The sequence below is a fragment of the Thunnus maccoyii genome, chromosome 19 (genome assembly GCF_910596095.1).
Source record: "Thunnus maccoyii chromosome 19, fThuMac1.1, whole genome shotgun sequence".
In the NCBI taxonomy this organism is placed as follows: domain Eukaryota; kingdom Metazoa; phylum Chordata; class Actinopteri; order Scombriformes; family Scombridae; genus Thunnus; species Thunnus maccoyii.
This window is the reverse complement of record NC_056551.1, coordinates 5,920,639-5,938,570: the sequence shown is the minus strand read 5'-3', so window position 1 is coordinate 5,938,570 and position 17,932 is coordinate 5,920,639. Positions and strand designations below refer to the sequence as shown.

The 17,932-nt window shown below is 40.1% G+C and overlaps 1 protein-coding gene across 6 annotated transcripts in view; it reads right to left on the bottom strand.

Annotated features, from left to right (window-relative positions):
- The window catches only part of cacna1bb (calcium channel, voltage-dependent, N type, alpha 1B subunit, b), a 172,101-nt gene that overhangs the window by 146,156 nt on the left and 8,013 nt on the right, over positions 1-17,932 (bottom strand). For all 6 annotated transcript variants that reach the window (XM_042394880.1, XM_042394882.1, XM_042394881.1 and 3 more), the window contains one exon: positions 15,128-15,267. In XM_042394880.1, the coding sequence (XP_042250814.1) occupies positions 15,128-15,267 (140 nt within the window). The remainder of the gene's footprint in view (positions 1-15,127; positions 15,268-17,932) is intronic.

The window sequence follows — 17,932 nt, the reverse complement described above, 5'->3', positions numbered from 1 at the left end:
ATGGCGACACAGTTTAGAGGTTACATTTCAATTATTTGCACATATGAAAACACAAAAATAAATAAGACTGAGCAAACTGGGCTACTGACAATATATAAAAAAGTAATGTCTTACCATCATCTTAGTGGGTTAACAAACAAACCTACTACAGTACTTTTTTATGTTGCTCAAACAACTGAAGAGGCCAAATGAAAGTAAACATTCACACACAATCACACACGCACACCAAGCAACCCCAGAGTCAGTTTGTGGTCCCTAAAGTATGGATAACAAGGATTCTTTAAAGGAAGCACAAGCTGGTCATCATATCAATAGACTCCACCACCAGGATCAATAGCTCAAGAGCAATAGCAAGCCAACACAAGCAAAAAGAGGAAAAACAGAGCAGTCATGGTAAAGACTCTCTGCACATACTACACTACCTTTAACTTTACAGGTGCACCTACACACACAAACAGATTTTCTGCTCTAAAAGTAAAGAAAAAAGAGTTCACAAAGAGACCAACTGTCACAAGCTTTTTGGTGATGCCCACCTCTACCTCCAATTAATCAGTTAGTTATTCAGGAAGTCTCAGTGAGATCAGGATACATCTTGCAAGAGAGACCAATTACACAACATTCACACTAAACAAACATAAAACTCAAAACCAAGTTAAATAAAAGAATCTATATACAGTATATATACAAGACGGGTGACAAATTAAAGGAAAAACCTGAATAAATGAGTGGAGAAACATAATGAATACAGATGCTTCCACATAGGTGCACTTCATGGTACAATTAGGCAATTAACATCTAATCATGCTCTGTGGCGTGTATAAAAATGATGAGCAGGCCCAATTGATTTTTATTTTGTATCAAGATGGCAAGAAGAAAAGATCTAAGTGACTCAAGAAAAAGAGGGTTAATTGTTGGGGCAACGGATGGCAGGAGCTTCAGTCACAGACTGCTCAACTGGCTGGTGTTTCAATAAGAACAGTGACCAAAGTGACATCTGCATTTAGATCTATGGGAAAGACATCAGTAAACAGGGTCAGAAACTGTGGTCAACAGTGCACATTTGATGACCATGATGCTCGTGCATTGGTGCGATATGTAAGGAAAAACAGAAGAGCAACTCTTCCTCAGGTGACTGAGAATGTCAATGCAGGACGTGATCAGACTGTCAGCCAGAACAGTCCGTCGACAGTTACATAGAGAGGGATATTATAGTAGGGTTGTAGTGCATATACCCCATTTATGTACATTTGAGAGTTCAGTGGTGCAAAAACCATAGGCACTGGTCTACAGAGATGTGGAATAAAAGCGATATGGTCAGATGAGTCATCCTTCAGCATATTATCAACAAGTGGGTGAGTGCATGTGAGGCGTACACCAAGAGAACAGTAAAAGCCTGAATGCTTGCCCCCTACAGTGAGGAGAACCGGTGGTTCTGTTATGTTGTGGCGGGCATTTTGCTGGTATGCTTTGGATCCACATGTCCCCTTAGAGGAAAGGGTCCCTGCTAATCAATACGAAGTTGTTCTGAATGATCACCTTTATCCTATAATGAAACATTTCTATCCTGATGGGAGTGGTCTCTTCCAGGATGACAATGCCCCCATCCATAAGGCACGAGGGGTCACTGAATGGTTTGATGAGTATGAAAATGATGTGAATCATATGCTGTGGCCTTCACAGTCACCAGATCTCAACTCAATTGAACACCTATGGGAGATTTAGGACTGACATGTTAGACAGCGCTCTCCACCACCATCATCAAATGTTGGTCTTTCCTTTACAAACCACACACACACACACATATATATATATATATATATATATATGTGTGTGTGTGTGTGTGTGTGTGTGTGTGTGTGTGTGTGTGTATGTATGTATGTATGTATGTATATATATATATGTATATATATATCAACACTAGAGTTTACAACCATGCATGCTTATCTCATTTCAAATGCTGACATCAGCATGCTAACATGCTCACAATGACAATACTAATATGCTGATGTTTACCATCATCACCATCCTAGTTTAGTATTTTAGCATGCTAACATTTTAACATTTTAGTACAAAGTACACAAACACAAAGTACTACTGAGGGAATGTCATTAGTTTTTCAGGTATTTGGTCATTAAATTAAGTGTTGGACAAACTGACATTTTTGCCAGATAAAGGTCCTAGATGTAAAGTTAAGCAATCGTCAAAGTCATTAAAATCAATCTTGAGGGGGCATGAATTTCATGGCAATCCATCCAATAGTTATTGAGAGGACAAACATGGTGGACTGACCGGGCGATAGGTGGATACTGCCATCCCCAGACATACCTAAACATAACTGACAAGGTGCTAAACAGAAACCAAAATATCCATAAAAAATGGTAAGAGGTCCAACTAAAAAGCAAAATACTACACCCAGCCAAGGGGAGATTGGTAAAATAAAGGTAAAAAGAATGCAAGAAACAACTGTCAAAAACAATGTCCAAAGATGACAGCAAAACATTAGTTATGGCAAGACAACTTGCTGTATATACTGTACATAGACAGATAGAGGGTACAGTACATTCTGTTCCCTGCCTGGATAGTAGACTAGTATAGGCTAGCATACAGTACAGCTGAGAGTTGTGTATTGAGTGACTAGTAAGTCCACTTGAAAGATGGTTACACAAAAATGCAGGAAAACAAAAATGTTGAAAAGATGTACACTGAGACTCAAATGTAATAACATCAGCAAAGAATGAAGTACACAAGGTTATGTATACTGTACATTGTGGTAGCTAATACTTGAGCACTTTGATCTCAGCCTCTCTTATCTCCCTCATTTTCCCTCCTCTCTGTTGTGCCCTACACCTCTCTGTGTGTGACTCTGTCAGTTATTCCACAGTGAGAGAGCTTACACAGGGGCCGGGGAGGGTGAACAAACAGAGCGCCTCTCCACTGAGGCGAGACGAGGAGAAGACGAGGTGGAGAGGAGGAGGAGGCGGTGAGTGCCTCAGCAGCGGCAGCATCCTCCTGGTAGATCTAATGAGACAGAAGGGAAGAAAAAACGGAGGAGGAATGCTGTTTCTCTCATCGCATAGTGCAAACAAAACTCCCCACGCCCTCCGCCCGGCCTGAAGCTGCAGGCTGCAGGCAGTGAGAAGGAGATGCTCTCGCTGCCAGAATTCGCTCCATTACGCAGATGTTTGGGAACAGGGGGGGACACCACAAAATGCCACTTTCCAGTCCTTTTAGGGCCGGGAGATAGAGCTCAGAAGAAAACAAGGGGAGCAAATTCATCCATTACACTGGCAATATCACCAAGTGGGGCCCATTTTGTGGTGCAGCTGCTGCCCTTGGAGGTGAACTCAGAGGGAATGAGGAAAGGGACGCTGGCTGACTGACTAAAATGAGATGCAGTTAGATGATTCAATATTCACGCTGGTTTGAGTGCCCTTGCATTTCGGATGTGTCCTGGGGGGTAAATACTGTAAAAGACACCAATAAAAGTGCAACAAAGTTCAGGGCACAAGTCATATGGTAATTAAAGAGAGCAAAAGCTCTCTGCCTGCTAACTGTAAGTGATGACTTTAGTGATGCAGTCAATCACAATTGCATCGGACAATTTTTGTTGTGATTGCAAGAAAGACATTAATCCTGTGGGGTAAAATGAAATATGATATAGTTGTCAATATTATTCAACTCTTGTTAGTTAATCTGTTGCAATGCTCTCCTCACTGGTCTAAAAAATGATTAGGCTCTTTAGGTACACCTAAAACTCGGTGCCACTTTTGGTCGATTACAACTGATTAAAATACCAGAGTCAGCCAGAGTCTTCACAAGAGAGAGCAAATTTTAATCACACCACACCTGTTCTCAGATCTCTGTATTGGCTTCCAGTTAAAGAATTTATTCCAAAATTTCACTTGTCTACAAAGCCCTACATGAACTTTGTTTGTCCCAACTGCTGGGATATTATGGCACTCTGAAATAACATTTCTTTTCTCCTGTGTATCAGTTTAGTTTTAATGTTTTATGTTTTTTGTGTTGTTGAGTTTTTTCTTAGTACACAGCATTAATGTATGCATGAATAAATGTTTAGTGTTCTTTGCTTTTCTGTGAAGCACACTGTATCTTCTCTAGAATACTTGTTGACTGTTCATGAACTCTAATGTGGCAAAAAGGTAAGACAAATGAAAAATAAGCAATTATAAAATATACAAAGAAATCATAAATTATCAGCATCAGTTACATCAAACTGTAGACTGAAAAATAACAAGGTCTCTGTGCTCTTTGTATTACCTTCAACTGAGATCTAAAAAATATTCCAATAGGGTCTGTTTCTCTCAAGACTGCTGTTCTTTTTTAGAACTTAGGAGTGGGTGATACAGAAACAATAAATACAGTAAATATGGCTGTCAATGTCAAAATTGCAGCACAAGACTGGAAGATGAAAAGTAGACAGAATTGTCACTAAAATCTATTAACATTTTTACGCAGTCACAGAGGGAAAGAACAGGTCGGGCAGGTTTATTAGTTATGATGGGAAAGTGCAGTAAATATTGACTTAGTTAGCAATGTTGACATTTAAAGCTGAATGATTTCAGTCATGGCTGTAGCTTCCCTGTAAATAAAAGTATTGTTCACATCATCGCTCTCCCTGAACTTGAGAATGTCTGGTTACAAACCAGCTTCTCCAACGAGTGATGTTGCACTTCAGAAATATTGATGATACAAAAGTTGTGTGTGTGTGTGTGTGGGCCCGTGTCACAGGTGACAGTCACATAAACACCCTGCAGTCTGAAATGTCAATCTTGCTTCTTTGATAGACAACACATGCGATGTGACGCTGACATTCTCTTTAGTGTGGCTGACTGCAATGAGGAGGATTCAAAGGTCTCCGCTGTTTACTGTGAGCTGTGTGTGTGAGCCTCGCTAACCCAGCATCCACCATGAAAGCTGAAAGCTGACCCTCTCCCTGATGGAGGAGCACTAACCAGGAGGACTTTTAAAGCTCTGCTTGGTTTGGCTCCTTGCTAGATCTCACATCTTTTAACCGTTTATGGGATGTGGTGTTTCTAAGGTCAATGCAAAGGACCGTAGTGACTACATGGAAGTCTCTGAGGTTGACTGTCAGTATCATATTTACATAACTTTAAAGTCAGTATATATATTTATGTGATTTGCATCTTTCTGCAGCATTTCATTTTTTGTATTATTACAACAATCGCAATGAGACATCGGTCATCTTTTATTAGCACACTGAAGAAAGAACTACTGGGGACCATGCACAATAAAGTGCCTCCTGTCTTTATCATGTTGTTCTACTGATAGAGATCTTCTTGCCTTTGTACTCCTACAAATTCACTTATTTGTGGCCAGATGTTTAAAATGTGCTGGACTCTGATCTATATCTTTTATCTTTAGGTTTGGCACAAATATTACCTGCCAGGATATCTAAATCCTTCCCTTTTCCAGTTTTTTATTTATTACATACATTATAGATATGCTAAAATGATGACAGACACTGACTCATAACCGTTTTGGTAACTGATGTCATTCATAAAGCAAAAACACCAGAAATCATCTGGTTTCAATATCTCTGGGTTTTGGACAAAACAGGCAAATTGGAGACATCAGTATGGGAACTACAGACGATAATTTTTTGATTCTTTTGACATTTTACGCATATTATATTACCAAAAGAACAAAGAGATTATTGAAAAATGAAAACAGTCATTAGTTGCAGGAATTGAAACATATTTCTTCCTTTTCATTGGGCATACAATGTGTCACTACAGGATCAAAACTGAATTTAAAAAAACACACATATTACATGACTGTCACTTTCTCTTTTCTCTCTTTCCTACAAAATGCAACTGGATTACGTGTGAAATTGCTGATGTTTGCCAGGAAACAACACGTTTGTAATTAGTTGTGGACTGAGTCATGTGTGAAGAGGGAAACCTGCCAGTCTGCCACATCAGCTGTGGTGTAGTGCACTTCCTCTGCCTACAGGAAATGACAAGCATCACTTTCAGCCATGCTTGACTGGAACCTTGGCAGCCAAGCCAACAGAGACACAAAGTTGTGTGCATGAGAGTGTGTGTGTGTATGTGTGTACGAGAAAGAGCAAGAGAGCGATTACTCACGTTTTTTTTGTGTGGGTTTTCATGTGTCTAGACACGTATTGTGTTAGTGCTTGTGTGTACTTCACTTACACATGTACCTGCACATCAATTAGTCCAACAAATATGTGATTAATGTGTGCTTTAGTGTGTCTTTGCGTGCTTGCCAACATCTCACTGATCCAAACAAAGTTAATCTTTGAAAGCTTTCATGCTATGAGTCGTGCCCACCTACCAGGGGCTGCATGTCACAACTGGAGCAGATGATGCAAAATGTGACCATCTCGCCAAGAACCTGCCAGATATGTCACCGTGATAATTGGTTGAGCCGGTACATGTAAAACCATCTAAATAGCAGCCATTTTAGTCAGACATAAATAGACATAGATGGCAAAGAGAGAAAGGCAAGCTGGATATGTTGCATCCACAGTGTTATACTGAGTCACGCTGGCTTACTGTATTCTCTGTTTTCATACATATTCATGAAGTGGGGCTTGCCTGCTGGTTGGTGTGAGCTGTGATTAGTCAATTTGTCAAGTCACTTGTCATGTCCAAACATTCTAATCATGAATATGTATCAGTGAGCTTGGGTGATGTTTAAATTTACATATGGACAAGTGTCACATCCTTGTCAAAATATGGGTTTGAATTGACAATAAGCTGGGGCCTCAAGGTTAAGTTGCCGACCATGAAGCGAAATGTCACATCTAGTCGGGGCTTTTGTTACAAGTCATTCCCCGATTCTCTCTCCTCTGCTTTCCTGTCATGTCTCTACTGTCAGCTGTGTAATGAAGGCATGAAATGCCCCCTGAAAATTTCATCTGTATTTGACAGTTCGATAATAATCATTTGATTGTTTGGGCTGGTTACCAAACTTTGACTGCTGGAACAGAATACTGTCGGTGATTAATGAGACAAACACAACATTATGACTTTGATGGCCATGAATTGTATTGATTGAACCACTAATAAACTAACAAAATAGGTCAGTTGTAGTGCTCACACTGTAGTGCTGGAAAAACAACTGAGCCAATCAGAGCTGTGTGGGTGGGATTAAGAGCAGGGACATCATCTTTCTGTGTGAGAGCCAGAAAATGACAACAGAAAAGTGGCCACAAAGAGGTTGTATACAGGTTGTTATAAGAAGATTTATAGAAATAAAAACTCTTAAATTGATATATGTCCTAGATCAACATGACAAAATATAAAGTCCCCCTCCACTCAAAATGTGTTTTGTTTACTGTTACATCATTGTGATGTTTCAGCTTCACAGCAAAATGATGTATGTGCAGAGTTTGACACTGAAGGGCTGTTTTCACATTCATCTGCTGAAAGTGAAAAGTTTCTCTGTGCTCACTGAAAATCTGCTTTTAAGGGGAGGGCCTGCGAGCATGATTTGTGACATCACAACTAGTCTGGAGCCAATCCTGGTCAAATATGTAACTCACGCAAGTGTGATGTGGAAACTTGAAGCCTCTGACGATAGGATGAATAAATCAGTCACTACTGATTGGTAAGATTAAAATAAACAGAAATAGTAATTAAGTCTAATTATCAGGCTTAGAACATAAAATATGTCTTTAAAATAATGTTAGAGGTTTTGGTATTAGCTCACTCAGCAGTACTCTTAACAGCTAATTACAACCTTTGTTGTTGTCATAAAGTGCAACGCACAATACTTTGCATAAAAGTTGAACTTCCAACAATGATTTTATTAACACAGTGATGAAGGTTTATGAACTCTGCTTTCTCTTATCATTTCATTGTTTTCTCTTAAAACTATTTTTACCTTTGTCGTGCGTATTATCTTTATAACCACTATGTCTTCTCATCCTCTTGTTCATGTAATTGTAAATCTCTGAAGCTGGGAAGACTCTGCAGTTTATGCAGATGATTAACTGATTGACAGAAAATTAACTAACATCAACTCTGATTATTTTTTAATTGTTTGAGTCATTTATCTAGGAAAAAAAAACCCAAACATTTTCTGTTTTTCTGATTTGTTGCTCTTGTTTTATATCATTGTAACTAGAATATCTGTCACACACATTTTTCAACAGTTTTTAGACTAAATGATTCATGGATTAATCAAACAATAATAACATGTCAATCAATAATTCAAATAATCATTAGTTGCAGCTCTACTTCACAATTTTGTATTCCTGACCACATCCCTGTGAGAGCGTGAGCGGGAAGACAAGCAGTTCGCTGAGTTCCCACCTGCTGCTCAGAGCTGTTGTGTGGCTGCCAACAGACAGACCGACCGAGCAGAGCAGAGCTGGAATTGGTCTCCTACGATGTGGACAACATGGCATCAGCATCAGCAGCACTCAGCCGGCCTCACAGAGCACACAGTGTTCACCAGAGCACTCACTGAAGAGATCGCTAACTGGCTTGAAGACATTAAGCAGAACAGCCTGTTCCAACAACACAACCGCCACACACACACATATATATATACAAAACCAACCCAAACCTCACAGCTGTCAAGTCAATGACCACATCTGTCAGTAGAGCAGATATTGAGAAAAGGATCAATAACATCACTAGGAGGGAAGCTCTGTAATCGAAGTGAAAAATCTCTGAGAAAACAACTCACTGGACTAAAAATATCTTTTTAAACATTTAAGTTAAGAAGTGATCACGTCTGTAAATGTGTATACATCTTATCGAGAGCATCATGAATCCTTAAAAATGCATAAATACTGGCTGAATAAATCTGTGTGCATAAGTAAATATTAATAATTGTAAATAATGAGCATTCAGGATGCAGTTGAGTAAAGACACAGAGCAGAACCCCCCTGCTCCAAATTTTACCTCAACTGGAGAGAACCGCAGTCAAAAATAATAATACTGAGAAAATGAGGGTGTTGCCAGGCACCCAGGTCTCAGCAATTAACTTGGTGAGTACAATGTTATTATTAGAAATAGAAATGATGGCCAAAACTGCAAAAATAAGACCCAAGCTGTAATAAAACAAGATTATTCTTTAAGGTCCAAGAGAGAGAGAACTAATTTCTTGTCCTATCTCAATTCTCTTCTTAATTATCAAAGACCAATGTACAAAACATTTAGATCTCTTCTATCTTGTAGTGTACAACTGCTGTAAAATAAGTGTATGCTAACTCAGAGATCCAGATGTTTACTAAACTGACTGAACATGGCTGAGTGATGTAAACATTCCAAGGTGTGGATGCATTTCACAAAAGTAGATGAAAAAACTGCAAAATGCAATATCTTTGGATAAGTCTTTACAACAAACCAGCAGTTTTTTGCTTAAATCCATGGCACATAAATGGTGTGGACAAATGTAACAGAGCGTTGAAACAGATTTGATAGGGGATTTGAATGAAATTAAGCGTTCATAAGTGGATTCATTACTGAATTCAAATATAATAAAATGCTATTTAACCCTGACCGAGCCTAAGCTCAGCCCTCAGGTGTGGTAATGTGCAGCGGATAGTGTACACACACACACACAAAGTGTACACAACACACAGGTACAAACCCAGCCCATATAAAGCCACAACTGTCAGACCTACATGATCAGACAGCAGCATTTTGGCAGACGTTCAAAGGCAACATTTATTCATGCTGCCGGGTGCGGGCATAAGCTAAAGTGACCCAACCTCTGTAGTCTCCGCAACTATACTTTGAAGCTTCGTATTGTGTTCGCCCCGTTGCCTGAGAGGTACATGAAAGGGGATCACAACTTTGAAGTCGACACAAGCACCGACTCTCGCCCCCGACCACTTACAGCCGCGACTCGTGAATCAAACATACCGATAAATAAATAAAAATAACTGCCCTGGCTTTGTTTCCCTGGAGATGACAGTGGGATTATTGTTCTCGGTGACTTAACACAGGAGCCTCAGATTGCGGTTGCCATAGTGTTTGCACAGGCAGTAAAAGGCCATGTGAGGCTTCGGTCAATAACAGCAACGACTGGCTGGCAGGGGAGGTTAACTGGAGGCCCACTGAACCGTCCAGATGTTACTGACACACATTAAGAACAATTATATATCCATTATTTTTTTATATCCTCATAGCCTATATGTTACATCTGCTGCAATTCTTTTTCTTATGTGAAAGTGTTCAACTGTATTGTCCCTGTTAAATATGAACAAATACATATAATCTTCATAGAGAATTTGTTTATTCATATTTTAGGGAGATGCTCTCTTTAAATGGAAACTTTCATTAACTTTCAAATACAAGTTGTAACTCCACACATTTGAGAAGCCCAGTGACAGCCAATTAGTAAAATATTTTAAATATTGATATATTTACTAAAAGAGTACTCCAGCCATTTATTATTGCTCTTCCATAACGTTGGAGGTCAAGATCTAAATATACTGGATCCTATACTTCCCATAGTGTAACATGTCTTGTCTTCTCTTTCATTACATCCATCCAGCCTCCATAATTAAAACCCACCTTTTTCCAAATCAGTGCCCCCAGACTCTTACACATGCTTTCTGTTTTCGTCTCCAAGCCCAAGCTGAGATACCAAGGTGAGTGTTTTTTACTCAGATTTCACAACCTCTAGAGCCACTGAAGACATTAAAAAATGTTTCACAACCTGGGTAGTACTCCTCATGAATATTAAATTTCCACTCACGTGCAAAATTGTAAAAGTAAGGCTGTTGCAACAGGGATGGTTCCCTGATAGATATTTGGTGCAATTATTTGAAAATAACACACACCTTTCAGCCAATCAAAACTGTATTGTACATCACTTTCTTGGCTTTCAGAGTAATGGCTACATTTCAAAATGTAAGAAACCACTTTCCAACACTCTCTGTGCCTTTAAAAAAAGATGTTACCTGAACTGATTTTCCCAGTTTCTGCTCTAAAAGGAGGTAAAACCTGCTGGTTACAGACGGCAGAATAAATGGACTCCGAGTGAGTTCTGCCTCTGAAATTAGAACCAGTGTGAGTGTCATTTAATCCCTTTCTTTTTGGATTTTTAACATTTCTCTTTTCAGCCACTGAGTCATGGTTACTGGCAAATGCTCCAGGAATAAAAAGCTGGTTTTCTGAGCAGAGCATGCTCCTCACCCTTTCTCTTCATGTCACAGACACTGTCGTACTCAGGGTATGATTGGCCATGTCTGGCTCCTCATCAGGGCTCAGTGTTCCTGGGCTGGCTGGCTCAGCGTTCTATTGATTAGGCCTTTGGCAACTCGGGCAGATTTATTCTCCTATTAGGGGCTCCTAATGCCTGATCAGGACAGATTAAAGGTCTGCCATTGCCTCCAGCTACACTATCATTTAGACTCTTTCATTAGGATTGGATGGCAACATAATTAGCCTAAGGACTAAGCACTGCAATTGTACAACAGGCAGGGAACTAATGCTGATTCTTAGCAAAGTGGAAAAAGGATAAGATACGCTACTGACTTATGTAATATGAGATGATTATTAAAGTAGAACTGAATATTTTTTAATTTCAAACAAAGTAGGATTATTTATTCCCCCTCTCTTGTAACACAGCCACAATTATATGTTCTCAAAATGTATCCTAAATTAGATTTCTGACCAGTAAGATTGATAGAGACCCTGACCAGTCACCTTTGATTGATCACACAGCACTGTTAAAATTATTTTTTTTTATCAATTATTCATGCATTGATCAATACTATCCAACTGTGGTAGTATTTAGTTCATCTCTGGGTCTCTTTCTTACTGATGTCTTATTCTCTTGCTACTCAAATATTTTCGTATATTATCATCTCATCATTTATACCATATGGAACTCTAATTATGATCACTAATTCTGCTCATTCCCTCTGTAGACTTCACAGGACAAAGCGGAAACTGATTTTCACACCCAGGTGTGCAGTAAAATCTGTTTAATCCTCTTAACTTCACTTAGGGAGGCTGAACGTCTCGGGATGTGGTTAAATGTCTTTTCTGTCTTTTATCATTTGACATCAAGGAAAATTCTCTCAGGATCAGATTTTGTTTATACTGAGACTCAGTAAGCCAAACCTCATCCAAAGGTGATCTGATTGATTTCAGATCGATGGGCTCGGTCCAGGCACCTTCGGCCCCGTGATCCCGCAGGAGCATGCCGAGCACAAAGCAAACGGAGTGTTACACACACACACACACACACACACACACACACACACACACAAAAACCCCTGATCACGCCGAGGCACATTATCTACTGTGGTTGCCAGGCAACCAAACAGAGATGCACACATACACAATATAATGGTTAACTTGTATCCAGCTGTGTCAGCAGTGGGTAGCCAAAACTGAAGAGCTATTTCTCTAGCTTTAGTTTTTCAACAGAAGAAAAAACCTGAGACAAAAGCAGATTTTAGATACATGACACCCTTATTGATATATTCCTTTAAACTGAGTCTGTGTTTATATATTTTAGATATATTTCTTGAATATATAAATAACTTGGTGTGTATGAATCAGAACTTTCTGATGTTTTTAAACATAAAATAACACAGCTTTAAGTTATATCTCATAAAGAAACCAAAACACACCAAAACACTAAGCCCCTAATGCACAAGGTGTATCACATGGCACTGAAAGTCGTCTTTCTATATGAATATATTGGAATTTAAGTGTTTTGCTCAAAGTAAAATGCCTCTGTGTGATCTCCAGCTTACATTTTAATAACGCCTTTTTCCATTTTCCTGCTCACATGAATTCTTCCACTGTGTAGGTATTGCAGGAGAACATGAAATGCAATCGCAGCTACAAACACAATTTTCCTACTTATATGCTGTGAAAAAAGAAAAAGCATCTCTGAACTGTTAATGTGCTGCCTATGGCTGGACACAACTGAGACAGAGGAAGAAATGTTTTAACTTTAAACACCAGCGTTCTGAATGTGTTGTCTTAAAATGCATGAAGTATAATTACAATTTTGTTTATTTACAAAGCACTCAGAACAAAATTGGTTCATTTATACCCATCTTCTTTCTCTTCATTTTGACTCGTCTGTTTTTCTCATTACCTCAAACACTCATGGTCACTGCCTCTCTGCAATCTTCGCTCTGCTCCTCATTCAATATCCACCTTGATTCATTTGTTTATTGACTTTCTGAAATAGCCAATATTTACAACACAAATTCAATCTGAACCTCACACAGCACCAAGGCAACACAATATATCTCTGCTCATTCATTTAATAAAGCAAGGGAAGCATTTATAGCAGCACCAACTGAACTGGGACAAAACAGATACATTTCCAACATAGTATGACTGTTTTTGGGGCAGTGAAGGCTTGACACTGGGAAACTATGCAAGAGGACTAATTGGCTGCCTTTACATTGTGTATTGCAATGTTTACTTAAGTAAAATCTAGTACTTCTTCCAGCACTGGGAATTAGTAGTGAGCTGATTAACACTAATCAGTATTGATGGAGCTTTCCACGTTTTGGATAGGTACCTTATGATATAATGGCTCTTGTGGAAGCCCCTCTTTGTTCTTTTATCCTGCAATCACAGGTGTGAACAGATACTGAGAAGAAAGGGCAAAACTCTAAAAGGACTGCTTTCTCTGTGTGCAGTAAAATCGGACCAATATACACAGTGAGTTGTGAATCTGCCATTCAGGTGTACCCTATGGTGGAACAAACAGTTTTCTTGGGCATTAGGGCAAAAATTAAGCAAGTGTTGCATCAGATTGCACCTTCAGATAAAAGAAGTGAGGGTGCCCTGTACTCTACCACACAAATGGTTAGGTTAATGATTATGGATACCAATTTAAACAGCTCTCAAGGACAACATGACTCCTGTCTTTTTGAAGAATTAAAGGACATTTCTAAAAAGTGTAGGAGAGTAAAAAGAGCAGGAGACCCCATAAAGTGGAGAAAAACAAGGTTTGTATGTCAGACAAATTAAAAACATGAAAGCCCTTAAAAAGCTCACTCTTTGAAATAATACCTTGGATCCAACAAGAGCAAAACCACCACCAGCTTACATACATATTATCTTTCCTCGTCTATCTTTATGTTGTCAACCTTCTGATTGCCATCAACGGTTAAAAGCAGAGAATGAGTACCAGACTGCCTTCCAGAAAAAGCCTCAATGCTGCCTAGGTTGAAATCCCAGCAGTAATTACCCAGAACTATTGACCTGACCGTTGCTGTATCATTGACTTCTCATGACTCCCTTCTGATAATAAGAAACACTGGCCATTACATGTCTCCAAAGGCCCAGAGTCTGACAGCTTCCCTGCCAGGCAGCCACTCTTGTCCGAGCCCTACTAAGAGCTGCTCAAAAAGAGAGAAAAAAATATAACTTTCAACTATAAAAGCATCTGTCACAGAACTCTGCAGTCCACTTAGCTAATAACTCCTACTGCAGACATGTTCTTATTTCTGAAACACATATATGAAATATGAAACACATATTTATTCTACTTTTGTGTTTCCATTTGCCACACAGATGCACAGGTGGTAAGGCTTTGGGGTAGTGCTGGACAATATGGTGTGGTTGTTGCGATAAAAGTTTCTGAATTGTTTAATCACAAAATTCAATTGTAAATTATCATCAACCGCATACTGTGTCTTACCCTGTATGGCCAAAAGCATGTAGACACCTGAAACTGACACCTATAATGTAATTGCTGAACATTCCAAAAAAGCTCTGGGTTCTGTGCAGGCCAGTCAAGTTCTCCCATACCAAACTGGGCAATCCATTTCGCTATGGACCTGGCTTTGTACACGAAATAGGAAAGGGCCCTCCACAAAGTTGGAAGCCATTAAGTATGTGGGTGTCCATATAATGTAGTCCAGCAACAGTGTTAAAATCAAGGATTAAGGAATGGCCAAAGCAACAAATGTTCACTGTGACAATCTTTTCACATCTTTTACAGGCTTGTGTGACTTGTTGAATAACATATAGATGCTTGTAGGCAGATGCTCTAACTGGAAGAAGGTGATTCCACCACGCTCTCTCTCAGGGTGCTCACAGATACACACAAAAGAAACCACTCTCTCACTTATAACTTTCATCCCAAGCTGACAGCCAGCGGGCAAGGGACTCACCCCGTGAGGACGACCACGAAGTCCATTACATTCCAGCCATTGCGGAGGTAGGAGCCTTTGTGAAATGCAAAGCCCAGGGCGATGATCTTAATGGCAGCCTCAAAACAGAATATTCCAATAAAGTAGGGCTCTGTGTCGTCCTACAGAAAGATAGAGAGAATCAGAGAGAGGATGAGACTGACAGAGGAAGACCTTTTTGTTAAAAGTAAGAGCGTGGTTAATGAAGCATTAAGTGAAAGAGAGGGGGGTTAATAAAATAGAGAAAGAAAGATGGCCCCTTTCACTTCTTGCATCAGCATGAACAGAAGCACAGGAAGTGGAGCCCTCTTCTTTGGACGAAAAGAGAGTAAATACAGTCAAAACAAATATTTACACACAGTATGATCTTAAGGGTTATGATAAATCAATAGAGCCTCAGGCTTTCTTATTTAAAGCATTAAATAAATTCTACAAGGACTGTCTTGCATCTGTATGCTGTCAAAATGTCACAATGGATGTGATCAGTATTATGCACAGATTCTCTAAGGGGCTGGGGCAAAAATGAAAAAGGGGCACCTCTACTGAACACAATTTCTTGTTTCATGTTTAGTGATTAGGTTTACTTTTTGCCCCAATGTCACACCAGAGCAGCAGTTGACATGACTAGAGTGGGGCTGGGGCAGTGTAGAGGGGCACTTCTACACTGAACATTGGGGCAACCAAGCCAACCAGGCTACTTGAGTCAACCAGAAGGGTTCTGGGGCAAACCAGAAAGACATTTGGGCCAACTAGTGGAGTAGCTGGGCCAACAAAGGGCCACCTGGGTCAGGCAGAGGGGTACTTGAGCTAAACAGAGTGGCATTTGGACCAAAAACTAGGGTGCTAGGGCTGACTAGAAGGGCTCAAAGACATGGGCCACTGCTTGCATGATATAAGTGTAAAACAGAAGGCACTTAGACCAACCAGAAGGGCATGTGGATTGAACCGGAGGCTACATGGGCACTAGAGGGGCATTTGGGCCTCCTAGGAAGGAATTTGGGCTAACCAAACTTTGGCTGTTCAAATGCCCCTCTGGTGTGACATTAGGGCAAAAATAAAGCATGGAAAAGCATGGCATTTGGGCTGACCAGAGGGGCATTTGGACTAAACACAAGGGCACCTGGACCAACCATAGGGGTACTTGGACTGACCAGAGGGGCATTTGGGTCAACCAGAAAGGTACTTTGGTCATTTGGGTGCCCCTATGTCTGGGACAAAAATTAAGCATGGAATTGGGGGGCATTTTAAGCAGCCAGAAGGGTACATGGGGGCCATTTGGTCACACCATAGAGGCAAAAATGAGGGCAGTCGAGCAAACCAGAAGGGTATATGGATTAAACAAAGGGGTACTTAGGCCGACATTTGGACCAATCAGAAAGGCACTTGGGCTGCCCCTTTGATATGACATCAGCATGGAATAATGGAATTGGGGGGTAATTGAAGCGACTACAGCGGTACTTTGGCTGTTCAAGTGTTCCTCTAATGTGACATTAAGTATGGAATTAACCTAATAGGACAAAGACATTCCTGTTTGAAAGGACACTTTGACACACAGAGCATATGCACAACATACGACTTGACTTGATTGATTTGGGCACTCTGCATTATTCCCTAAAAGTGTCAAACAATCAACAGTGTGTCACAGTTTGATCATTTGCACTGTGTGGCTGGATTAACCCTGGGCCTTGCTCTAAGTAAGTGAGCTGGAACAGGCGTGTATGACATGACACTTTTTCCTTTGCCTCCATTAATATCTGCGAGAGCCTTGGGCAATGCACAGGGCACAAGCGGAGGATATCTCACGCCTACACTAACCTCTCTCCCCCTCGATTTTTCTCTCTTGCTCCCAGCATACTACAACCTGACAGACAGTGTCCCCAATCCCCAGCATCACCAAGCCTCCAACATAAATAATCATGTAAAAGCAGTGTGACAGGTCTGAGCGCTATAAGAAATGTGACCTTTTCTACAGCACTGGCTGCCTACAGTGAACAACGAGTGATAATAGATATGTTGGACGAGAGTTGCTGTATCAACCGTGAAGGCTGTGGTGGTAAGATAATGACAGTTTGTTGTTGTGGAGAAGCAGAGAAGCTGCTTCTGGCTAATAAGAGAAGCCATAGGAGCCTGCAACATTTCAATAACAGCTATTGAATGTGACATACAGTATATTAATTTTGGTCTGTTATAAAAATACAAGATTTATAGACAAACAACTGAATGTCTTCTGTCATGACAGGACTGGATTGCTGCCTGGATAAATATCTGTACCGGTAGTGTGTTAACATCTATTATACATACATCTAAAATATTCCTGAATTATAAATGCGCTTTCGAAAGATGGATGAGGAAATCCCAAAGGATCATGGCACTAAAGAGCTGCAATGGATCTGAAATACTGTTATTGAACAGCTTCTATCATCGCCTCCACTTACAGTGCGCCTCCTACTCTGTTGACAGAGCTTCATAAATAATAGCTGATCCCTTGTTCTAATTAAAAGGCTTCTTGTTGTATTACATCCTCAAGGTGGAGGAGGCAGGGAGAGGATGCTTGTTTTCTCTTTGTGTAACCACTCTAATCACTTTCTCAAGTCCTGAATGCTACCTTTTTGTTTTCCTAACATCTTCACTGCTGAATTAGCAGTGCAGCTGCTGAGATAATTCTAAACAGGAGCAGGTGGTTGAATATGACAGGAATTCATTGACTTTGTCACATCAGGCTGTTGCTCTTTGTAACACTCTCTGGCTCTCTATTTTAAGAAAAACTCCTCTGAGCTACAACACCCT